The 24,278-nt window shown below is 39.8% G+C and overlaps 1 protein-coding gene across 4 annotated transcripts in view; it reads left to right on the top strand.

Annotated features, from left to right (window-relative positions):
• Prrx1 (paired related homeobox 1) overlaps nt 1-24,051 on the top strand; it is a 70,027-nt gene extending 45,976 nt beyond the window's left edge. Inside the window, exons 2-5 of one of the 4 annotated variants that reach the window (NM_175686.3) lie at nt 7,155-7,330; nt 11,228-11,409; nt 15,122-15,193; nt 20,774-24,051. In NM_175686.3, the coding sequence (NP_783617.2) occupies nt 7,155-7,330; nt 11,228-11,409; nt 15,122-15,176 (413 nt within the window). In that variant the 3' untranslated portion in view covers nt 15,177-15,193; nt 20,774-24,051. Of the gene's footprint in view, nt 1-7,154; nt 7,331-11,227; nt 13,894-15,121; nt 15,194-16,132; nt 19,144-20,773 lie in introns of those variants that run through there. The other 3 variants (XM_006496703.4, NM_011127.2, NM_001025570.1) reach the window with 3 other exon arrangements.
• Nucleotides 24,052-24,278: the final 227 nt, after the last annotated feature.

Raw genomic sequence — 24,278 nt, 5'->3', positions numbered from 1 at the left:
ATAGGATGGCTCATTACCAACAGGGAGCAGAGGACAATAAGAAAGAACAGCACAATGGCTTTCACTAGTCCATTTCCAAGGAGAAATCACTTCAGTGATGATAGGAGCACAGCCAGGAGCAAATGCCTTCTCTGAGTCCCACTGGCTGCTCAGGATGCACTCCTGAAGGCCTAGGACAACCTTGACACCTAAGTCCTTTCCTCTATGCCATTCTTTTGAAAACAGACTCAGAGAAGTGAAACCCACTGTCCCCCATCACAATTAATAACGGGGAGGGCTGCAGGAAAACACGGTTATCTTGGTCTCCAAGCTGCTAAGCTTTCTTCTCTGTTGCCCTATATCCACCTCCATTAAAGTCAAGTGGATCTGATCAAGGGTTTTCATTTCGTACTTTGTTATTCTTTCTTTTCTTTTAATATTTTCCATAGAGAAACTGAGGGTAGTGTACATATCTAAAGCTAGATCTTTCTGTCTCTATCAAAGAGAAGGTACTCTATCCAATAACTCAATACTTGTAAATTATTACTATTATTATTATTATTTGGTGGTGCTGAAAATCAAACCTAGAGCTTTATACACATTCTCCACAGATCCTGAAGAAAGTTAGAGTTCTGATATAGGCCTGCACAGGAAAGTTTGTTTGTACTGGATTCTCTCAGGAGTTCTGATTGGAAATGCCTTAAGACACATCTTGAGAGTTAAAGCACAGGAAGTGATATAGATTGTATTAACATTTTTTTAGTACTATGGAAATACATTTGCCTTTCAGATGCAAAAATAAAATATAGAGATGAGAGATGTAAAGCAATACCAACCATGTTAAGGTACTTCACAGTTTTTAGGGCTTTCTGTTTCAAAGGAACGTTGTCTGCACTGAGAAAGCTAAACTTTGAGACTGTATGCAGAGCCAGAGGCTCACCTCTAAAGAGCCATTAAAAATAAATTTCTAAAAAGACGTGTGTGGGCGTGTGTGTGTATGTGTGTGTGTGTTTGTATTTGTATGTGAACACTTGTGCTTGTAAAGTCAGATACCTGTGGACATGTGGAGGCCAGAAGAGGGTGACAGATTCTGTGGAGCTCAAGTTATGGGTGGTTATGATCCCCTGATGTGGGTCCTGGGAACTCTGGTCTTGTGCAAGAAGAATCTGAACTGTTAACCACAGAGCCATCTCTCCAGCCCCACCCCACCCCACCCCATCCCCTTTTCATGTGTTTAGAACATTCTTTTTTCCTCTAAAGAACAATCACATTTTACATGTTTTAATATCATTTTTTGTAAGACTTAGATTAATAACTAACAAAATTAAGCCAAATACAACTTGATGGTAAAGAAAAAGGCACATGTCTAATGTTATCACACCGGGTAGGCCTATCAGCTCTAAGATCATCATTGACCAACAATGACTGAATAGCTGCATATTTGTCAGAGTGAATGAGATTCAGTGATGGAGAACCATCAAAGTACCATGATGCTAAACCTGGCTTTGGTCATTGTGATACATAGCTAAGCCCCGTTTACATTGCAACAGTGTCTCCAGTTCAGTGGTGCCCGGGCCACTTATTAGGGCACATATTAGAAGGATGCTGTCCCAATTTCAGTTAAAGCTAAGTGTACTCAAAGAAATGTTAATGAGCACCACAGTTGTGTTCATGCTTTTCCTAGGTCTGGCAACCTAAGCAAAACAGTTCTTAGTGGCTTTTGCAATCATACCTCCCTTCAATTTTCTAAAGGTTACAGGGCCCGAACCACACAAATCCCATTAAAGTAAGTAGCTGTTGTGCAATATAAATTGCTTTGAAAACATTCTTCAATGCCCATAAAGTGATCAGCGGTCTGCACTTCAGATCCGCTTGCCTGCCATGATTTCAACCCAGAGACAGACGATGAGCTTTGATGTGGTGGTTGGTTTCTGCTACCGAAGTTGGCATTTTTATCTTCTTGCATCAGATTTCTTCCCAAATTGATGTGACTCAGGCATAGGGAGCACATTTTTACTGCGATTTTCTTCCTAAAATATATATTTTACTGTACCTTTAAATTACACTGGGCTGACCCTTGATCTTGGACCTCAGAGGTTCCTCCTACTGGATATAGCACAGCAGCGGGTCGGAGTCTGCATGGGGTACAAGGTCTTAGTAAGTAGGGGTTGCCATAGCTGCCTGGTCTTGGTGCTTTCTGCTTTCTTTACCCTATGTCTGGTGAAATGTCAGCAGCCTCATACAGAATACAGACTGAATTTTATGCTACAGCCAGGGTGTGTTAGTGGTTTCTTTCCAACCCATGTAGGTATACACAATTTATCTAGCAAGTGTTTCTGGTCCCTATTCCAATACCACCAACACTCCAACCCACTGAAAACACTACTCTTTTTTAGCATTTCTGACTCATATGTGTTTTCTGATTATTTAAATTGCTCATTCATCATCTCAAAGATGCTTTTCACATAAGAGATGAAACCAAAGGATTGAGCTCTCACCATTTACAAAGAAACAAGACCCTAAGTCTTTTCCTGTGCCTGGATCTGGGAAGACTCGGCTATAAAAGGTTTATTTTTCCTTTCGTATTTAAAATTACCCAGAATCAAAGACATTCCTGACCTAACTAGTTGCGTTTCACTATTAAAAAGAATCATCAGAATTCAGGACTCACTGAGCCCTTTGGCGGTGGAGGCTCTAACTCTTGGTCCTGCTTTTATATGACAGTATAGGGTCCATCCTTCCAACATTTATCACCAGCACCTCTATGTTGCCTGTATCTCTCTCGTAACACTGATTGAATGCACAAAGTCAAGAAAATGCCCACACAGAAAGAACTGGATTGGAATTTTAATGAATGAATTAATTAATCAATCACTTTACATCCCAATATCAGCTTCCCCCCTAACCCCCCCCCCCATGTCTCCCTCCTTCACACTGGAGGACTAGTGACATCCTCTCTCACTGAGGCCAGACATGGTAGCCCAGTTAGGGGAATAAGATCCATGGACAGACAACAGTCAGTAACATCTCTAGCTCTAGTTGTAGTGGGGCGAGGACTCACATGAAGACCAAACTGCACATCTGCTGCTACATACATTTAGAGGGTCTAGACTGGATTGTAATTTTTACATAGTATTTGATAAAATAGCAACATATATATGGAGATTTAGAAAGAGATAGGTCAATATGGACTGAAACTATTGGCCAAATCTTAACACAAGAAGTTAAACATGAAATGTGCTTCCTAGGACACCTTGATTTTAATGTGTTCCTTAAAATGAAAGAGAAGTGTGTCCATGTGTTCCCGGGGAAATGATGGAAGGCAGGGGTGTTCTGTTGAGTGTAAATAGCCACAGGTATTTAGGGAGGCAACGAGAGAGAAAGCACTGGACATCAGACCTAAACAACTACTAAAGATGCACATATGGACACTTGGGCAGCAATAGTCCATGACACATTGATTCTTGTTCACAGACCCGCCTTATAATATTTTTATAGCAGCTAGCATGAGAAATCATTTCCCGTGAACCATTTCCACGGCTAAGTCCACTTTCCTTGCTGGTGTCTTTGTGGTTTTCTTTTGTACAGCATGTGTTTGCACTTAAGAATGGAATCGAATTGGCTGCCCTGCACCCCCCCCCCCCAGTTCTATCTAGAGATCCCAAAATGTCATTGTTATTTGGGGCAAATCACTTTGTTCTGCTCGATCCTTACCTCATCTGCAAAATGAGTGGGATAGATTGGGGAATTTCTTGCATTGTATTTGGTGCCAGAACCTTAGGCTTCCAAGTGAGACTGCACCTGTCCTTTAAGCCAGTTTAGTCATTCACCAAGAAAGTAGCAATAACTGTATACTTGCGAGACATTCAAATACCAAACCTGTAAAATCCATATCTACTTTGGATTTACATATGATCTCTTTTTGTGAAAATGTATTCATAACTCCTGGTTATTCCAATCTTAGTAAACCCCAATCCCTTCAGGATGCCTAAAAATGGGGTCCATTCCATCAGCCAGTTGAATATTAGCGCCTTTCAATCACAGTGAAATTAGTCTTCACTGTAGCTGGCCAAGCAGAAGGATAACTCTCCTGCTATGATAAGCCCTCACTGTGTTTTCCCAGAGCCCCAAATGTGATAGATGGATTTATCACACGTTTTTCAAGTGTCCTGAGTTTGTCAACTTCAGCAGAGTTTATTTACCCTCTCCTGCTGTGGAAGACACTCTATCGGGTCCTGTTCTTCAATGGTAGGGAAACCTCTCAGGCTGTGAGCAGTGAGCAAAGACAGATGAGCCAATGGACCACTCGCTGCTCCAGTTGCGCCTCTGCCTACTCAGTGTCTCTTTCCATTTGACTTGGGGTTTGAAGGACATTTGCCAGAACCAGACTCCTGGGACCCTTGTGATTTTCATGTCTTTTCTCACCTTCAACTTGATCTGAACTGATGTTTTCATTTGTTTAAAAAAGACCAAGAACATTCACTGGGAAACTCTTGCTGGAATCACTTCAGATCATCGTTGCTATTTATTCAGTGTCATAAACTGTAATCCTTCATTTCCCTTACTCCCACATCAGGGGAATTGGTGGTTTTATAGTGGACAGTCAGTGGAATTTCAATCAACAGTGGGAGATCTCAAAGAACTACCAAGAGATGATTGTAGCACTAAGAACAAGACATAAAAATACTCTTGATCTTGATCAGAGCTTGGCAGTACAAGAAGAGACAGGATTACAAGACAGAACAAAGGATATGGAACTTATGGTTTTGCAGGAAAAAGGAATTCTGGGTGAAGAAAAATCAAAGTATTTACTTAACCTGTGTTTTCTTTATTTGACAAAAAAAAAAAGTAACTTGTGGTCTGATTGGTCTCAAATTTAGAAAAGTATAGAAACTAAGGACTTTTTGCAGATTCACATTTTGTAGAAACATGACATCCATAATAAGGTATTGTCTCAAAGTCCCCGAAGACCAAGGGATAACTGAAGATCCAGGCACACGAAACTGTGTTCAAGAGCTCTAGTATGAAGAAGATAAGAAAGAACAATACATATGCTTCCAAACAATTGAACAGGGAGGAGACTGTATATCCTAAAGGATATTTGGTCCTACATGTTTGAATTACAGTGTTGATATTATGGTCAGTTCATTTTTCTAATAGGTAGGCCATGCCAGTCATGTTAGCTAGGATGTTCCAGGCCTGGAGAGATCTTAAAAATTATAATTCAAATCAAAACGAGGCTGATCTGAGAGTCTCAGCACAGCATGGCATATGCTCCATCAGGGTGCAAAAGCATAATGAAGAGGGAGGATTAATGGAGCTCCTGCATCCACCAATTAGGAAATGATAATCAACTCCTGCATCCACCAATCAGGAATGATAGTCAACTCCTGCATCCACCAATCAGGAATGATAGTCAACTCCTGCATCCACCAATCAGGAATGATAGTCAACACCTGCATCCACCAATCAGGAATGATAGTCCCCAACTTCTTTCTTCGAGAAACTGGATAAGATCTTACACGTTTTACTACAGAAACACTTTCTGAGGACAAGAGAAATTTTGTGTTTCCCGTGGGGGAAAAATTAGCCAGTGTTTATTTTAACTGGGTCTTTAATTACCAAGGACAATATACAGTATCTGTTCTAAGTCCTGGAGGAGCCTAAGAGGGAAAAGAGATAGCAGTCTCCGCCATCAGACATCTAGAGAGCTACTCTGCAGGAGTCTCCAGTCTACCCTGCACTTTGATCCCAAACATAAATGTAGAGCAGGCTCTAATTTGTTACTTTGTAATGATATTACAGCTGAAGTGGCTGTGAATAAGACAAGTTGATTCTTGCTGGCAGCTTTGTTGAGAGCTCTGTGTGGTTTTACACACAGGAAACTGATTAGACGTGTTAGAAACAGAGAGCTAAGAGCTCCTTTTTGGCCGGGCAGTGGTGGTACATGGCTTTAATCCCAGCATTTTCGAGGCAGAAGCAGGCAGATTTCTGAGTTCAAGGCCAGCCTGGTCTACAGAGTGAGTTCCAGGACAGCCAGGGCTACACAGAGAAACCCTGCCTTGACAAACAAACAACAACAACAACAACAAAAAGAGCCCCTTTTTGTTAAAAATGAGCAAATATACAATTTTCCCTTTATCCTCATCTTTACTCCTTGTGATTTACTTGTGATTGAGCCTCTCTAGACAGCGTGTGCCATAAAAGAATGTATATGACCCATATGGGCTCTGGTAGTACAAACCTCTGAGATAGTTGTTTGATGGTGGTATTAACACATCTGGTCAGCCACTTGGTTTCCAGTCAGTTCTTGTACTGGGGCTGGGAGGGGTTTCAGGACAGGTTCACGTTGCTCTCTGAATGATGGGTACATCAAGGTGGCTTTGGGATGATTCAGAGATAACTCAAGAAGGACCTCTGCAGGTAAAAATTCAGAGATGTGATTTTTTTTTTTCTGAAGGTCCCTCAGTTCTCAAGACCCTACATCTCAATATGGGATGCAACTGTTTCAGGGAACAGCTCTTCATTCTTGTATGTTCTTAGTAATGGTTGCTTGGGTTCCTGATACTGTTCCTGGACCAAACCTTGATCTAAGCTGAAGCCTGACTGCGCAATGGCAAGGCATGGAGGTTTTAATGAGTGTTGCTCTGAATCAGTCACTGCCTTTAAGGAATGAAATTTAACATGGAAACCTTTCTGATTTGGTTTGAACAGTCTCTTTTCTGTATATTGTGCATTTGTGTCTGTGTGTCTGTGATGAGCTGGTATATTTTGTGATGAAATTGCATAAATGCACATCATAGAGTATAAGGGAGTGAGGTAAAATAAGACCTACTTTTCTTTCCCCGTCTTTGGTGAAATGCAGAGAACATAGAAAAGAGTGAGACTGTTCCTTTAGCCCTCTTTTACCGAACAGACTTCAATGAGCTGCAAGTTGCATTCTTCAGGCAATCATCTCAGGTCTAATTTTATATAGAAATGCAGTAGTGAGGCCCCAGGACTGAGGAGGATTCTTGGCCCTTGCTGGCATTTGTATAAGAAAAATGGCATTTGACTGTCGTACTTTGCTAAGGACGTGAGCAAACGAAGCAATCTCTCACTATAGATGGCAGTAAATCCAGGCCACCTGGGACCTCTAGAGTGACCTTTCTTTCTTATCACCATTTTCATTCCAGATGACCAGTTGAACTCTGAGGAGAAGAAGAAGAGAAAGCAGCGGAGAAACAGGACAACATTCAACAGCAGCCAACTGCAGGCCTTGGAGCGTGTCTTTGAGCGGACACATTACCCGGATGCTTTTGTTCGAGAAGATCTCGCACGTCGGGTGAACCTCACTGAGGCCAGAGTGCAGGTAACTCAGGCTTTGAGTGGCAGGCACCAAGCATGCCCTCCACAGTGACACATCGCTGAACATTGTTTATGAATACCAATTGTAGGTTTGGGGCTGGAGCTCGTACTGATGTGGGTCATGAAAGTAAAGTATAACAACAGGCTTCATATCTTTACTGTGCTTCTTTGGGTAGAATGGCATCTTAAAAAATCCAAGCCGAATACCTTTAGAAAGGATGGAATATGCTGTAGGGAAGGGAAGGCTATCTCCTTTCTCTGTTGTAAACTTTCTATATTGTGTTCGATATACTACTATCCACTGAGGGCTTGCCTCTGTACCGCCAGCTCTCAATTTAAATCCTAGAGTGGCCATAGATAACTCTTCCTCACCTGAGCCTTCCTCACCAGCTTGGGAGAATATATATATATATATATATATATATATATATATATCTGTGGCCCCAGGGAAATGAGGACAGAATGTTGAGGATACACCTTTGCATCAGCAGTCAGGGCTCAGATGATGCACCATAGCATCATAGCATAGTTCCGTAGCATCAGCATTGACCCTGTTCTCCTTGTCCCGCTATCCTCACAGAACTGATGTTAACCTCAGTGCACACCACCCCAGGCTGCTTTTCACACAGTGCTATAAACTCCCTCCACCTTCCTAATCCTCTACATCTCCTATTTCCCAACGTCTACCTGCAGTGAAATGATATCTGCAAACGAGTAACCCACACAGGAAAGAAACAAAGAAAGAGAGAAGAAAGAAAAGCACATCAAAAAGCATGCTCTTAGTTTGGGTGTTTTCTTTTTCCTTTCTATTTACTTTGATCTTTTGGTTTTTATTTTTAACTTTGAGAGAGAGAGAGGGAGAGAGAGAGAGAGAGAGAGAGAGAGAGAGAGAGAACATAAACTTAAATAGGTAATGCAGTAGGGAGGATCTGAGAGGAGTTGGAGGAAGGGAAAGAATATGGTCAAATATATTATAGGTAAAACAATGAAATCAAATGAACTAATATCCCCTAGTTTCCCACAGCACCACTTTGTTGTAGTGCTATGAATTTTAAAAAGGAAACATAGATTGTGTGATGGTGAAAATTGTTTTTAAAATGCAGAAGGGTAGCCTTTTGAGTTGGGAGATAAAGCTTGACCAATTTCAGTGGTTGAATGTCATACATGTACACACATAATGCATACATATGCACATACATACATACATACGCACATGATAGGAAATACAGGAAAATGCCATCTATGTATCACCCATGTCTATTGTATCTTTTTTCTTCTTCCTTCCCACTACACTACAAAGCAACTCCTCTATTGCTGGGAACATTTCCTGGGCCAGTGGCAAAGAATTGTCCCTCTGTGATTTTGTTATTTTTCCTTAATCTCCTAGCCTTTTTCAGACCAAACCAATCACTGACTCTGGGACTCCATATTCAGGGCATTTGTCGTAACAGGGCGTGTACTGTATCAAGTTATCTGTGGGTTTAGTCCTCTCCCTGTATGCTAAAGTCTTCCTTCATGGAGATAAGTTTTATTCATCATTGCAAAATACATTTCTCCCCCTTGCCTCAAATGCTTATTGAGCTACTGCAGCTTTTTTTTTTTTTTTTGACTTGATTTGATTTGCTGGAGATAAATAAGGCACTGGCCCTCTTATTAAAGGTACCATTGCCTAGAACAGAGAGAAGGTGTGCAGGCCATTGACTGATGATGTCATCACAAGATGATTCCCACAGTAAAGGGATCTGAAAGTATGGCCCATAGAGTAGAGGAAAGAATGGTCCACTCTACTCTACCCAGGGAACCACCTGGGAAGAGTACCCCATTATTACCTGTGTATTACCTGTACACTGTCAACCAACTCAAAATTATTTGTATTCATGTGGGTCATCGAATCAACCACAAGACAGAGAGTAACAGGCAAATTAAATAACAATTTGAGGATAAACCCTTGGTGAGGAGAGTTGGCATTTTTATCCAATTCTTTTAGACCTTAATGTCACATACCTTTCACTATAACACCTCACAGAGGAAGTGGTGGTAGAATAAAATCTTGGGTTTGAAACCTGGGCAGAGAGCAGGAACACTAGAGGTAGCGTGAAAGTAAGGTGTCACTGGATGTGGTTGACACTCATCTACTGTGTTGTATCTCTGACAGGCATAAGCCTAAGACACACTAAAAAAACAAGTGTGGCTTTACGATAAACAGAGAGCTAATTCTTGGACAGTGATATTTTGTGTGTGTGTGTTAAGAAATTTTCAGTTTAGTTTCCAGTAGGAAGGTGGTAGAGGGTATCAAACAAGGCATCAGTTACATTTACATTTAAAATGGTAACTCTAATGGCAATGAATTGTTCCTATTACAAAGGAAAGATCTGAGGACTGGGCAGATAGGGAGGAGGTGTCTAAAACCACCTTTGCTGATTTCCATCCAGGCCCTGCATGCTGCATGATTCTATGGGGGGCAACAGTCACATGGCATTTTAGGTAAATCTTGTCCCCTAGAGCAATTTATTCCCACACACCAGCATACTTTCTAAAAACTTGACCAAAAATATTTGGTTTACATATTTAGATGTAGATACACATCAGGCTTCAACAAACTTTGAACTGCTTAAGAGCAGTCAATAAGTCCTCGCCATCTCTTTCTTCCCATTTAGTACAAGGTCTGCACTCTAATGAGTACTGCATAGAGCATTCTTGAATGAATATAATAAATGAATAAAATCACATTGCAGTCTGGAAGAATTGTATGGTCATGGGCTAGATACCCTTAAGTAAAAATAAATGCAGTTATCATTAGCATGAACTTCAGGATTATAACACATTTCCTCAACTTTAAAGTAGAAATGATAAAACCCAACATGCAGAATTATCATGCTAACTAGAAATACCGTAAGTCACAATGTTGGTTACTAGTCCTAGTATCAATTTAAATATGTTAAGAGTTTATAATTAGTTGTTGCAGATCCTGTCCGGCTATGCACATCCCTTGAGATGTACAAATAAATGTCCTCCAACTGAATCTCAGGGCTTAGTGCCTGATGTGTTTGTTTGTTTGTTTGTTTTTTCCTCCGTGCTGAGAGTTCCTGTATAGAATGTAGATAGGTTTCTCTGTCTGATTCAATATGGTAGAAGTGCTGGGACCCTAAAGCCAGGACCTAGTGTACAGATCCACCCTTGAGGAGAGAGGGATACCCCTAAACATCTATGGTCCCTTAGCCTTGGTCTACAGAGTCCCCATTTGGTTGGGCTCCATCGGGGTTGCCAGTTTACTGGAGCGCTCTTTAGTGGTTCTTTTTCTTTTGTTGCGCCTTCACTCCTCCTATGGCTTTTCCTGTACCTTTTCTATGGATAATTTTCTTCTTAATCCTTGCCAGAAGGTGTGGGGAGATAGAGAGTTTTCTTTAAATAATGAACACAATGGAAGCAGATAAAAATTTTGAAGAATCTTTAAAATGCCAAAAAAAAAAAAATCAAACCTATTGTATCCATTGCCAACATCTAAGGAAATTCTAATTTTACTGAATATAATTTCAACAGGGTTTATAACCAACATTTTATTGTCTTCTGGAATGTTCATAGATTCCCATCTCTGGATTTTTAATTACTACAATTATTTCATGGTCCTTTTGTGCCGGGCCTTTTTTATGCTAAGCTCTACCCCTGAAGAATTCCACAGATACAGAGGTTTAACTCTAAAACTCATTGCCTGTGGAAGAAGGATAACACTGCAGGATTTCTATGATTTTTAGGAAGGGGTCTAGACTCATCTTGTATTTTTCTTGAGAGGGCATTATATAGTAAAAAGATCAACCAAAGTTTTATTCATGTAACCTATTGTTGTTGTTGTTGTTGTTCCTCTCCCTCTTGACATCTTTCTGCCCTCCTAACAATCTTCCAGGTGTGGTTTCAGAACCGAAGAGCCAAGTTCCGCAGGAATGAGCGAGCCATGCTGGCCAATAAAAACGCTTCTCTCCTCAAGTCCTACTCAGGAGACGTGACTGCTGTGGAGCAACCCATCGTACCTCGTCCTGCTCCCAGACCAACCGATTATCTCTCCTGGGGGACAGCCTCTCCGTACAGGTGAATGACTGGCCCACTCTCTCTTGCTCCACTTCCACACGCTCCCCAGCCATCCACCACTCTCAAGGCTGCTTTTGCAGCTGGCTGACATTCCTTACTGGGTTTACCTCTTCAGAGACATTCAACTTGCTGGCATCCACACACTTTTTTTTTTCCAGGAGATTTCTAGTTGCCCCAGGAGCAGGGCTTGGGGCAGAAGAGAGAGGGGCAGCCACCAGCAGTCTCCTTCTGGACTCAGGAATTCTTGCCAAGGTTGCAAGACTGGGAAAGAATATAAATGAACAGATCCTTTGTAAACTGTGCCCGATGGCCCTCTTGGAACCATTCTGGAACAAAAGTATCCCATTTAAGACACATTTGCTGTGTTATGGCCAAGTAGGGAATCAACGTGTAATTACTCCAAGTGTAGGACTAAAGGCACTCTTCACAATAAATCTGATTTTGAATGAAAAGGAAAGGAGGAAGGCTGGAAGGGAGGAGGGGTGAGGCAAGGATGGAGGGAGGAGGAGGAGGAGGAGAGAAAGGAGTGAGACAGGAGGGAAAGAGGAAAAGTCAGCAACAGAGAAGCTCATTTTAATCACTTTCATGACCCTAGAACTTTGTTAGGGAGAAGGTTTTCTTTAGATTCCCAGTACTTCCTACTCCGTTTGTACTTCTTATGTATCCCAATCTCTCTCTCTCTCTCTCTCTCTCTCTCTCTCTCTCTCTCTCTCTCTCTCTCTCTCTCCTGTGATATGCTTTAAATAGAAAAGAAGAATACACTAAACTTTTATATTAAGAAGGAATCATTTACAGCTGGAAATAATAGATGACTATTTCAATCCCTATCTGGACACTTTCGCCCTCCATTCATGGTGCCTTTCAGAAATCACAGGTTGACATAAACGCACCTAGGATTCCTGGACTGAACCCGATCAGGCTAGTATGCCTTTCTTTAAACCTTGGAGAAACCCAAGTCAAGGCTATTATATATCCTGCCCAGAAGAACTATGTTCACATTCATTTTTCTATTGAATGACATCTGTGTATCTTTTTAAAGTTAATGCTTGACCCATGGAGGGATTTAAAACTGGTTACAGGGAATTGGGCCCAGATAAAGATGAGAAATGCCACATTTGTGAAACACAAGTGCTTTGACACACTTGATAGGTGCCACTAAATCCCAAAGCCTCATCTAAATGCTCTCTCAGGTCCAAGTAAGTTCTTCAGAGAAACGTCGTAGATGCATTTGGAAGTTTTCTACACACCCCTTGTGAACTTAGCCTGAAGCAGCTCTGATCTCAACGATAGGTATCTGTGTCTGTAAGAATGAGAGAAACCCATGTATGTTCTGGGTCTTCATTGGCCCAACCCTTGTGGCCATGTCTATGTTACCTACTTGATATTTAGATGCTTCTCCTGTAGAACTTACTAAAAACACATTTTGGAGACTGTTTGTGTATAGCATATTCTATAATATTTTAAGTAAGAGAAGGACTGTTTTCCCTACAACTATTGGTAGTCCATAGAGTCAGTGAACAGGAATATGGGTATAGTTCAGAGGTGGTGCATTAAGCTCTCTGGTTTGAATTTGCGTCTACCCGGGAAGTATTGCTCCTTTTTCTCCTTATGTCTTCTTTGGGATTTTTACCCCAAGCAATTAACCATCCAGATGGCTGCCATGTGGTCCCTACTCATGGAGCTGAACACAGCATACTGCACAAATGGAAATGAGATCCTTCCTGAACTAGCATCAAGTTAGGCAATCTGAACCAAAGAGACATGCCCCAGTGTGGGCATCTAGCAGAAACTAGTAACATGGGGGTTTGGTGTGCCTTTTGGGGAAATATTCTATTTTAATTGAAAAAAATATAGAAATTCTATTTTGAAAATCCACTCATAATCTCACCATCTTGACATTAGTTAGCTCATTTTATGATTAGAGTCCATTAGTTTATATAGGGATAGTCTTAGTGTATATATTATTTTGTATTATGCTCTTTTATCGTTTAAAACTGTGTAACTTAGTACTTTATACTAATTTCGTGGTATGCATTTATTTCTCTTATACACAATGTTTGTAAAAAAAGCCAATTGAAGCAATATAGAAGCTAATTGTTCATATTTTGTATGAAGAATAAAACTAATATCCAATATAAGTAAAAAAAGCAAAAGTTTAAGGCCACAATTTAATCAATGGTATGTTTCTTTGACCTATTGTTAACTGAAGTGTTTTTAATCTCATTAATTTCCAAAAGTGTCAAAGACTATTCTGTTACTTGGGGATGTTTCTGCTATGTTTAGAATCAAATATATTATGGTTTTACAGTTTGAAGCTTTCTAGGAAACATAACTGTTATTGAGGAAATATATATATATAAAAGCAAGAAATAATGAAAAGCAAAGGCGATGACAAACCTTGTTGTTTCTGTCAGTACCATCATGTCAAGCTAGTACCTCACATGAGATATTCATTAAAAGATCTTTCTCTTGGTCAACCTTTAGAGCACTCCTGTGTGATAGCTCTATTCTTGCTCTGGTTCAAAACAAGAGGAGACCAGACACTTCCCCCAAGTTTAAGTCTCCAGCAAGCAGAGTTGGAACAGTACTTTTGGGCCTGATTTCTACCCAAGTCACTGGGCTGCATGACCAGCCTATCCTATTCAAATTTAACATTGCATTGTATTGGAAAAGCCAAAATGTATAAGATTGGGAAACTATCTAAATTCTACCTCATGGCTCAAGCATTCTTTCTTGATCAGCAAAATTTGTCTAAAGCTGAGGTCTCTATCCTAGGGTGTGGCATCTTAAGGCAATGGCTTACATGGTTAGCTCATGAAACCAGGGACAGAGAGCAGACTCTTGTCAGAGAGAATGGTTTTCTGACTTCTATAGCTTGTCTCAGGAGAACAGGAAACCAAGTCATAAAAGCAGTTATTTGCCTATGGTCAGAATCATGGGCTGAAAAGTAACCTCTGTCCCCTTTGCTTTTGTTGGATGTCTTTGCTATTGAGTGGAAAGATCATATAACAGTTATATCATCTGGACTGGGAAGGTTTTGGAATGATACTAATGATTACATTAGGACGAAGGGTATAAACCAAGATTGTCTCAGGCAAACCAGGACATTTGGTTCACTCTAATTATAGCTCATCATGATGACATCACTCCTTCTCTTGAGCACATTAGATGATGACATCAGACAGGCAGCCAAGGTACTAGAGGAAGCAATGCACTTCTTAAAAAAAAAAAAAAAAAAAAAAAAAACCACTTTCCTGACAGAGGTTGTTATTATCTGTAGCTAATTGAGGCAACCATGTCTTTGGGACATAACCCCACTTCTTAGGTGAGAATCATTTTCTTTAAGTGATTTATGAGAATGGAAATGCACACCAACCCTAAAATGATCAAGACTCACTATCCGTACACTGTCATTGCCTCATGAGTAGTAAAAATCAACTAAATTTTATATAATTCTTTGAGATGAAGTTGCCAAGACACTTTTCCCTGGACATCGTAGTTCCTACAAGAGGTAGACAGTGAATGGCTTGGCTCTGTAGTACTGGTCAGGAGTGCCAATTGTAGAGGGAGGGCTGGACTTGCATAGTGGCAAGGGAAAGAGGCTGATTCCTCTTGTACAGTGCCCCTCCCCTCTGGTGGTCTTGGTCATGGTGCTGCTGACATCTGCTCAACGCATTTGGCTCATTTCTCCCTTTCACACTTTCAAAAATAGATCTTCGTCCCTCCCAAGATGTTGTTTACACGAGGGGCTTCATAACGGATTCTAACGGAAGACACTGAAAAGGTAACTTGTCAGATGGGCAGGAGGGTGGCTTCTGGGGTAGGGCTTAAGGGTGAATTAGGGTTTTCGTTCTTGTTTTTTTGTTGTTTTTTTAAAGAAACTGAGGAAAGGCATCCTAGAAATGTAAGCAGTGGAGGTCTCCATATGGGGAATTAGAAGTCAAGAATGTAAAAAAGCCTGCCCAACTGAGGGAGTGTAAGAGTTGGTAAAACAGCCTCCCTCAGACACAGCTACATTCAGGGATCACTGGGCTGAGCCTATGAAGACTCTGATCCAGTAAGTCTAGAGTGGAGTTGGAATTCTGCATCTCTCGGTTGCTCCACTGAAGTCATTCTCATGGGGATCCCATTTACAAACTTTGACTGGGGTGACTTCAGATATCAGAGTATGAGCCAGGGGTCTGACTATGTTATTATCCTGATTCTGTGGTTTCTCAGGCCAGTACCATAGTTGATTTATCTTGTAACTTAATATTTTAAAATAGAGCTAGGTATACCTTGCCTATTGTATGCCTCACAAGGGAGTTTGGAACCCAGGGATAAACAATGTAGTATGTATACTCAATACTGAGATCAGAGAAATGCAAAAGATCTGGTGGCAGTAGAGAGATATTTCTAGAAAGAAAAGTTAAACATTATAGAGGGATGGAACAGAACAAGCGATAGGAACCAAAGCCTTACCAATGAGAAGTGGTCCCATGTGTCCACTTCAAGAAAGCCAAGGCTACATTTTAAAACTCAGCTTCTGCATTTCAAGTAGAAGCAAGACATGATGATTTAAGTTGCACAGGCATGCCTCCAAAGGCTTCATGGAATCTCTCTTTAGAAGTAAGTTTTCCTAGGATGACTGAAAATTTTCTTAGATGACACACACATACCTCTATTGCTCTTGCCTTGACAAGACGACAAACCAAAGAGATGGCCTCTGACCTCTGTATTTCAGAATCCAGAAAACAGTGAAGCAGAGCCTGTGAGAGGCAGTCCTGAGGGGGTGGAAACCTGGATTCTAAGGACCATGCCCATGCTTCTCAGGCTGCCACAATCATGAGGATGCTTTAAGCTGCTTGTCATCCACAATCACGATGATGCCTTAAGCTGCTTGTCATCATTTATTCGAAAAGGCTGAACAAAAAATAGCATTAAAGATTGAGTCAGGCACTACGTTTTTCTCCCCAGTTGTTTTGTGATTTACAGGACTGACCCTATGGGTGATTAGAAAGCAAACCATTGAGAGTATTTGCTGTACTTCCTTGGTATTGGCGATCTTTCAGAGAAAGTTGAATTGGTCTTAAATGACTTGTCTCCGGAGGAAACAATCATCTAATCCTGCTGGTAGGGTTAGCACTCTGCTGGGTTGCATCTGCTTGGAATCTCCAAATAAGGAAGAGGGAGAACTTCATGCTTCCAGAAACGTGTCAGCTCTGCGAAGTCCCACTGCAGACTTGATGAGTCAGCAGATGGAAGACAAGCCTTTCGTTCACATCCCTAATGTGTCCATATGCTTTGTTTGGCAATGCAGCTTCTTGGTTACAAAGACCTTTGTTAAAAATTCAATAGAAATGGTACATTAGCCAATCTTTTAAACCTCAGTCCCAGGACTCAGCTCAGATGAGTTCCTGCATACAGGACTTGGATGTCTGTCTGTTCACCGGGCTCTTGGTGGTTGTCCTGTGTTTAGCTAATACACTTCACTAAGTACCTCTCTCTCTCTCTCTCTCTCTCTCTCTCTCTCTCTCTCTCTCTCTCTCTCTGTCTGTCTCTACTCTAGGAAGTTTCCTCTCACCCTCAACTCTAGGAAGTTTCATTCTGTGAAGCAACAAATAGTAATTTTACATTGACTGAATTGGCCCATGAATTGGTTGAAATCAATTAGTTACCTTTGTGGATGTCCTTCTGGTGGGAAGAGATTTTAGGATTCTTTTGTTTCCTAAAGCAGAAGTTTCCATGACCTAGAAAACAGGTGGTCATGAACAGTCTCTTGGATTGGCAGTCGTCCAAAGCTCTCCTGCATCTGTTGTCACTTAAGCAAGCAAGTCTTCCATATCCCAATGCCATGTTTAAAGCATGACTAAGCAACTCTTTAGACACCCAGTTAGTTACCCAGTAACACACCAGTAGTTAATTCTCTCTTTTCTGACTGGTAATGAGTCTTGTTTGTCATGGGTATGTCAAAAAGCTGCTGCTGGCTTGCCTATATTGCACATTTAGCTTGAGCTGTAAAGGTAGACCCATGCCAAACACCTGGAAGGAGGTATATAAAATGTCACTGAAAGTCTGACTTATGGGGCCATCTTAAATATTTATTAAGAGGTAGAGAATAGAGATGATGTCAGTTCTTTGTAACCTACATATTCAGCTACCGAATGCTATAATACATTAACACAATGGTTGGATGTTCATGACTTCCTTAAGCATCTATAAAGTGAAAGGGGTATTGCTTACCAAACCTCCCATGGAAGTGCAAACTTCACTTGTTAATGTAAACTGCTCTCCTAACTTCTGGCTTCATAACTTGAGGGACTCCATATAACATTGCCACCAAATCACTGCTAGAATGTTGCGGTCATCTCAGGAGTGCCACAGAATGTGGAAAGACACTGTTCTCTGCCATGCTTGTGCAGCCTGCCACTTGAATGCCTTGGTAAATATCCAATCTTCTCTGCAAGTACTACCCTAATTCTCATTCATTTGGTTTTGAGTGAGAAAATTGATCAATCCTTCTGACTATTCTGTCAACCTACTTAGACAGAAACACAGTATTTCTAAGAGATGTGTTACCATAGTAACTACCCCAGCTACAGCATCAGACAAGATAGATAGGAGACTATGAAGTAATTATAGCCAAAATGATGTACAGACAAAATGATGTATAGACAGAATTGATATCGATACTGTAGTAGACAATTTGGAAAGATAGTAACAACTTCAGAAAATGAACACATGCTCCCCAAAGTTCAAATCCCTCCTTCCAGTGAGGAAATGGAAGACTTTCAGTTATCAAAGAAAAGGTGGGTTTCTGTTAAGTAAGAGCCTGCTGCCCAGAATCTCAAAGAATGAGGACGCTCTCTTAGAAACCCGGGCCAAGTAAACACAAACTTACTCCATAACAAGCTATAGTTTACCACTGCCATTTTTTTCTTCTCTCATGATATTTAATAGCCTTGTATATTCAAAGGTCACTTAAATTTCTTCCCAGTATTTAACAAATAATACAGACATGTTCTAATGCCAACTTTTGCACCATTTGTTTAAAATGCTAATAGCCGTGGACCATATTTAGAACCTGATATTCTCACAGAGACTTGGTTTAGAAAGGCTAATTTTATTTTATAATAATCTGTGACTTTGGCACATTCTCCAAATCTGGTTCTCTCTTTTATTAGCCACTAAATTTTTGAATGTTTGGTATATCCTGGGAAGATGTGAACTGTAAATTTGAGGTTTGCATTTATTTCCTGTAGGATACTAGATAGAAGCACATTGTTCATCTAGAAAGTAAATGCTATCTATCTGGCTTTTGTCTGGTCTTAGTGGACTGTTCTTTCCATTCACTCATAATTCAAGCCTGCCTCAACCGAGGACTCTTCTGCCTCGTGGATGAATGGTGATAAAAACAATGTTTGTTCTATTAAGCTTTAATGTATTAATGCATTTTTAACTGTGAAAAGATGTTTTATCGATCCAAGAATATGCAATGATGATGCTCTTGTATTCCACAGCCTTCTGGCTTTGTTTCTTCCACTAAGATAATTAATTTTACAGAAAGCACTAGTTCTCAAGAATAAATGAATTATTTTTTCGAAATCACTACAGTAGGGTTATAGACATCAGAGGCACTGAACAGAGGTCAGTTTAATAATTCTATATCTGGCTATGACTATTTACTTACCAAATGGTTTATTGAAAGCCAAATGTGTGGCTGGATGAAGTGTCAGCTCACCTGAAGATATAGTGGAGAAGAAAGAAAATGTGGTGACCCCTTGCAGCTAGTAGGGGACAGTGACAGCTACTGAACAAGTCAGAAATTAAAAGTGAAAGAAGTGAGTAAGGCAAAAATGGAAGATGCTGCAGGTGAACCTTGTCTGGGAGAGGGAGGCTTAAGACCGGCTACTCAGAAATCCAGCTACTCAGAAATGATCAATAAGAATAACAGCTAGAACAAGTAAAATAAATGTACAAATCTTTGTAATCCTGAGTGTTTCTCCTTCTGCTGCTGTGATGTAGACTTCATCCTCCCAATCACTTATACACATGTAATAAAGGTTTTCAAGGATTTGTTTTGTAGAAGGACTAAGAGATCCGATATTCAGTATATTTCTTTAACTATTTTTTTTTCTTGGCAAATGCTAGACTCTGAGCTGAAATAGACTACTGAGTCTTAACTCTATCCTTGACTTTGTGCTGTCCCAGATAAAGATTAAGGATCTAGTCTCTCTAGCTTTAGGTTTCCTTCTTTCTGATCTTGTCATCTGATCCCAGAACTACAAACTCCAGTGTCACTGACAAAATCCCATTGGAATGCAGGCACCAGAACTGAATATGTCATTCCATTTATAAGCCCTATCCCAGCTCTCTGTTGGAAGAAATTTTACTAATCTTAGAAACAGCTAGAATCATTCTATTTATTTCAAAGTTTCCTTTTAACTATTTCACATAAGGTAAAAGATTATTTGCATCCACATTTACACACCATTTTTTCCATTAAAAGAGATTCATGTATGGAACGAATAGAACCCCAGTAATAATGAATTCTTGCCTATGTCCTAGTTATAGTTTCTGACAATCATCTAGCTTCTTGTTTCTCCAAACAACACAAATAGTGAGGAACAGTTACATCTGAGATCAAGAATGGTAAAACTATAACTTGGGAAGTTTATTTTGAAATTTTAATATTTCCAAAATGACTGTCCCCAAAGGTAATGTGTGCTAGTCAAATACCTTTGAAAAGTTATTAAAAACAAAACCCACTGATAGGAAAGCCTTGACTTGACAATGCTTGTTACAATCATCCAATGAATCACAATGCCAGAGGAATATGATGGGTTGTTTAATAATTCTATAAGCACATATAACCATTTCTATAATCTATAATCATTTTCTATAGTATTATTGATTATCCAAAATACATTGGAGTCCAGGTCAATTTCCTAGAATGAAGAAGCAAAATTCTTTTTATCCACTGTCAAATGCTTGCCATTTTCCTTCGATGGTTTCACAGGTTATCTGGTATAGGTAGGAAAGATTAGACTCTGAACTAGCTGATGAAACTCCTGCTATTTGACATGAGCAGTCTCCTCTTACCCCTGAAATAAATCATTACTCACTGTATCCAACACAGCAAAAACCTTTCCCTACCCTGTCTCATTCTTGTCTGCTTCCCCATGCCCTGTAAAAAGATGGACACCCTTTTCCAAGGACCTTAAACTAATTGAAAACTGGAGCTGTAAGAGACCCCGAAGGTCCTCTCTTTACCCCACTGCCCTGCCTGCCTCTGTCCTGAGAGTATATCCATCCAGGGCATGGTCTTACAGCTTCATGAAACTAATGTCTGTTATTCTCCCTGCTCTCTCCTTTGTCCCTACAGCGCCATGGCTACTTATTCTGCCACATGTGCCAACAATAGCCCTGCACAGGGTATCAACATGGCCAACAGCATTGCCAACCTGAGACTGAAGGCCAAGGAATATAGTTTACAGAGGAACCAGGTGCCAACAGTCAACTGAGGAAAAAAAAATAATTAAACAGGCCTAAGAAGAAATCAAAAACCATAAGACACCTATCCTGTTCTGTCATATCTTCATCCGCCGGGGAAAAAAAAATAAAAGCAAACAAACAAAGCCAGAACTAAAATATTGGGACCATGGCGGAGCAAAGCAGGAGAGGAACAAAATGAAAATTAGTTAACAAATGTTTCTTCTTGCTCTCGGATACCTACCATCACCATTTGCTTTTGTGTGTGTATTTTGTTTTCCTTCTATCCATGCTTAGCTAATTATACTCCAGGCTTCTTCTGTTAGGCTCAGCCCACCCATTCCTATAATTGTATGAGAATAAAAGAAATCTCCAGCAGCCAAAGAAATATATATATGAGAAAGATCACTTCTCGGTAACCTGCTTGACTTCAGTGCCTTACTCTGTCTCCTTCCAAGTCTCTCTAGGAGATTTTTGAAAATCCAAAGTCTTTCTGAAGAATCTGTATTATTGTGTCCATGTTGGTCATGGTAAGGTTTTTCTATCAGTGACAGGAAAAAAATAAATGTACGCATGTTCTGGTCACTGACCAGTCTGATCAATGTGGTTGGTCATGTCTGGTGTACTCTAAGCTCTAAGCTCTAGGTTATGATGTCACCGTTAACCCTACCCCTTACCCAACCCAAACAATAAAAGATCCTAAGTTAAAGATACTCATCGTTTTTAAACAATTGTTTCACTTGTTCTTTGGTAGAAGAAATCCTTTCAGTTTTAGAGATGGAAAAAAATTTTGTAGGAAGAAAAATACTGAGTTGTGAAAGGCATAGTCTATATTTCTTTGGTGCCTTAGAGGTGGTCAGATGCACACTTTTATATATACATATATATGCTGTATATATTTATATATATTATATATAAAATATTGAAAGCTTGAGTTTGCAGTTTCTCAAAAACTATAAAAGCAAACTCTCTGCCATCACCACTGCCCTTATTTACACAATAATTATATGTTAATGCGGCATCTTGTTTTCATAGTCTATATAAAATCCTCATTAAGGTCAGAGAGCAATTAGCCAGGCAGCTGTTTGAGAACAGCTTCCATTTTTATGTTAGGGCTTTAATAAAATTAGGAATTATTTGATGCTATAGAGTTGACCTTGAGTTTGGACTCTGATCTTGAGTGTAAAGTCTATATCATCTGACTTATCATGAGAAATACAGTTGGAAGGGTGAGGGAAGACAGCACTCTTTCTCTACTTCATAGGAATATGAAAGACAATATGTTGAAGTGAAGTGTTTAAAGCCTTGCTTAAATTTTAAAAATTAAATACAATCATACTCTTACATTTTAGTTGTTTTGAAATGAGGTTTAGCATCGAGGGTGGGAGGCAGAGCTGGTATTTCTTTGTTTCTCTTTGTTCCCAGCTTTGCTTTGGCAATTTTCCTGGTGAACTTGACCAAACCACGTTGCCATGCTGTGTCTAGTTTACCTGTTTATAAAATGGTTTAACAATTCCTACCTCACAGGGATGTTGTGAGGCTACATCCATTTGTTTTCTCTCTCTCTCTCTCTCTCTCTCTCTCTCTCTCTCTCTCTCCTCTTCCCTCCCTCCCTCCCTTTCCTTCCTTCCTTCCTTCCTTCCTTCCTTCCTTCCTTCCTTCCTTGTTCCTGGTTTGTCCAGCACTTTGTAGCCGTGAAAGGAGAAGGGACATTAAGAGCATACAATATTCATGGATTAACACGGTATTTGAAAGCTTTGTTTTCTAGTAAGGAAATGGTATCTGACTGTACATAAATATAACCTTCTATTTGGAAATGATAAATAGGTTTATATTTTCAAATATCTCAACAATAACATCATTTGACCAAAGAATAATTTAAGGCACAAAGTATAGAGATATTTTTTAACTTATATTTTCATCAACAGCTCGATTTTATTAACCATAGTTCTCAGTGAATGAAAATCTTCAGAGTGATTTTGGCCAAATATGTCAACATTGCAATATGCGTGTCAGTCAAAGTATTTGGCGTATAAGATTCACTTTTAGCACATACTTGTTCTTCCCTTGGCATATCTGGCTGTGTTAATGGTGATTTTTTTTCCCCAGTCTAACAGGCACCCATCTGAAAATATATTTCAAGTGATTTTGTACTTTGTTCAGTAATAAGAAGGAAGATCATCTTGTGTACTTTGATCTCATGAAGTGATTCCTTCTCAACAACTACTATTAAAGCATTTCTTTCAGAATAGTTTATGTGGTCTGGCTTAATATACATTACTTGTTTTTATCTCCACTCATGTATTTGTCCCATCGATTGCTGCGTGTTATCACATTTCAAAAAAACCAGTACATCCTTATTGTAAAAATGTTTTTTGATTTGTAAGTGAGTACAGGTCCAAGAGACTGGTAAACCGGGAATTTAGCGTTTGTAGAGAATAGCTTAAATATTTGGATTATAGGCAAGGAAGAGAAATTATAAATGAAAAGTGTTTTCTAAGGAGAGCAGAATCTTGGAAGGCAGTTGTTGGAAGTCATCTGAAACCTTCATCCTGGCATCCATTTCCAGTGGACGTCAAACAAACCTGATCCCATAAACTCAAAGGAGGAAGTGGGATGTTGTGTCTGATGCTTCGTACAAGCAGCTTCGCGGAATTTCACAGAATAACCCCTGCTAGTTAATCATAGGAATGTCTGCAGCTGGTAGACCCACAGCACAGCAGCTTTATCTGAGCACGTACCAGGAAATACACCTGAAGCACTGACGCTCAATTTTGTTCATTTGTGGTAAACTTTGTGAAAGAATATAAGTTTAACAAGTGGTTTGGAGGGTTAGATATCTAGCTTGTAAGTCAATTACCAGAGGAGAGTCTCAGTGTCAGACTCAAGGCATATAGCTACTGCGCTCCATCAATATACCCAGATGAAGGCATTAGAACTATCAATGTCCACACTCCCTTACCAAAGAAGAGGCCAATTAGTTCAGCACGTGGGAGGTTAAATTAAACCAGAAGTAATGACCTAATTACAAAAAAGGGAATGGCATATGGTAATAAAGATCTCATAAGAAATGTAATATGTAAATTATATCTTGCTTTATGATGTAAAATATACATTGTTTGTGCTAGAATAGAAATGATTTCTTTTCAATAAAATGAAAGAGTGATAATACAATGTCTTTTGTTATAATACACTGGACTCAGATGATTATTTTCGCTTTCAACTTCCCAAAAGGCAGAACTGCTTAGATTCAAGAAGACACTGAGAAACATGACAGTAAGAATGATTTATAAGCAAAATAATTTCCTATCAGAGTGTCATCCCCAACCCTTGGTTTTAATGACATAAAAATTAAGTATTTTAAGCAATCATTGTGCACGGCATGGGTGGGTGACAAT

This window comes from Mus musculus, chromosome 1, assembly GCF_000001635.26.
Source record: "Mus musculus strain C57BL/6J chromosome 1, GRCm38.p6 C57BL/6J".
In the NCBI taxonomy this organism is placed as follows: Eukaryota; Metazoa; Chordata; class Mammalia; order Rodentia; family Muridae; genus Mus; species Mus musculus.
The sequence above is the reverse complement of the archived record's forward strand: the minus strand, read 5'-3'. Positions and strand labels throughout refer to the sequence as shown.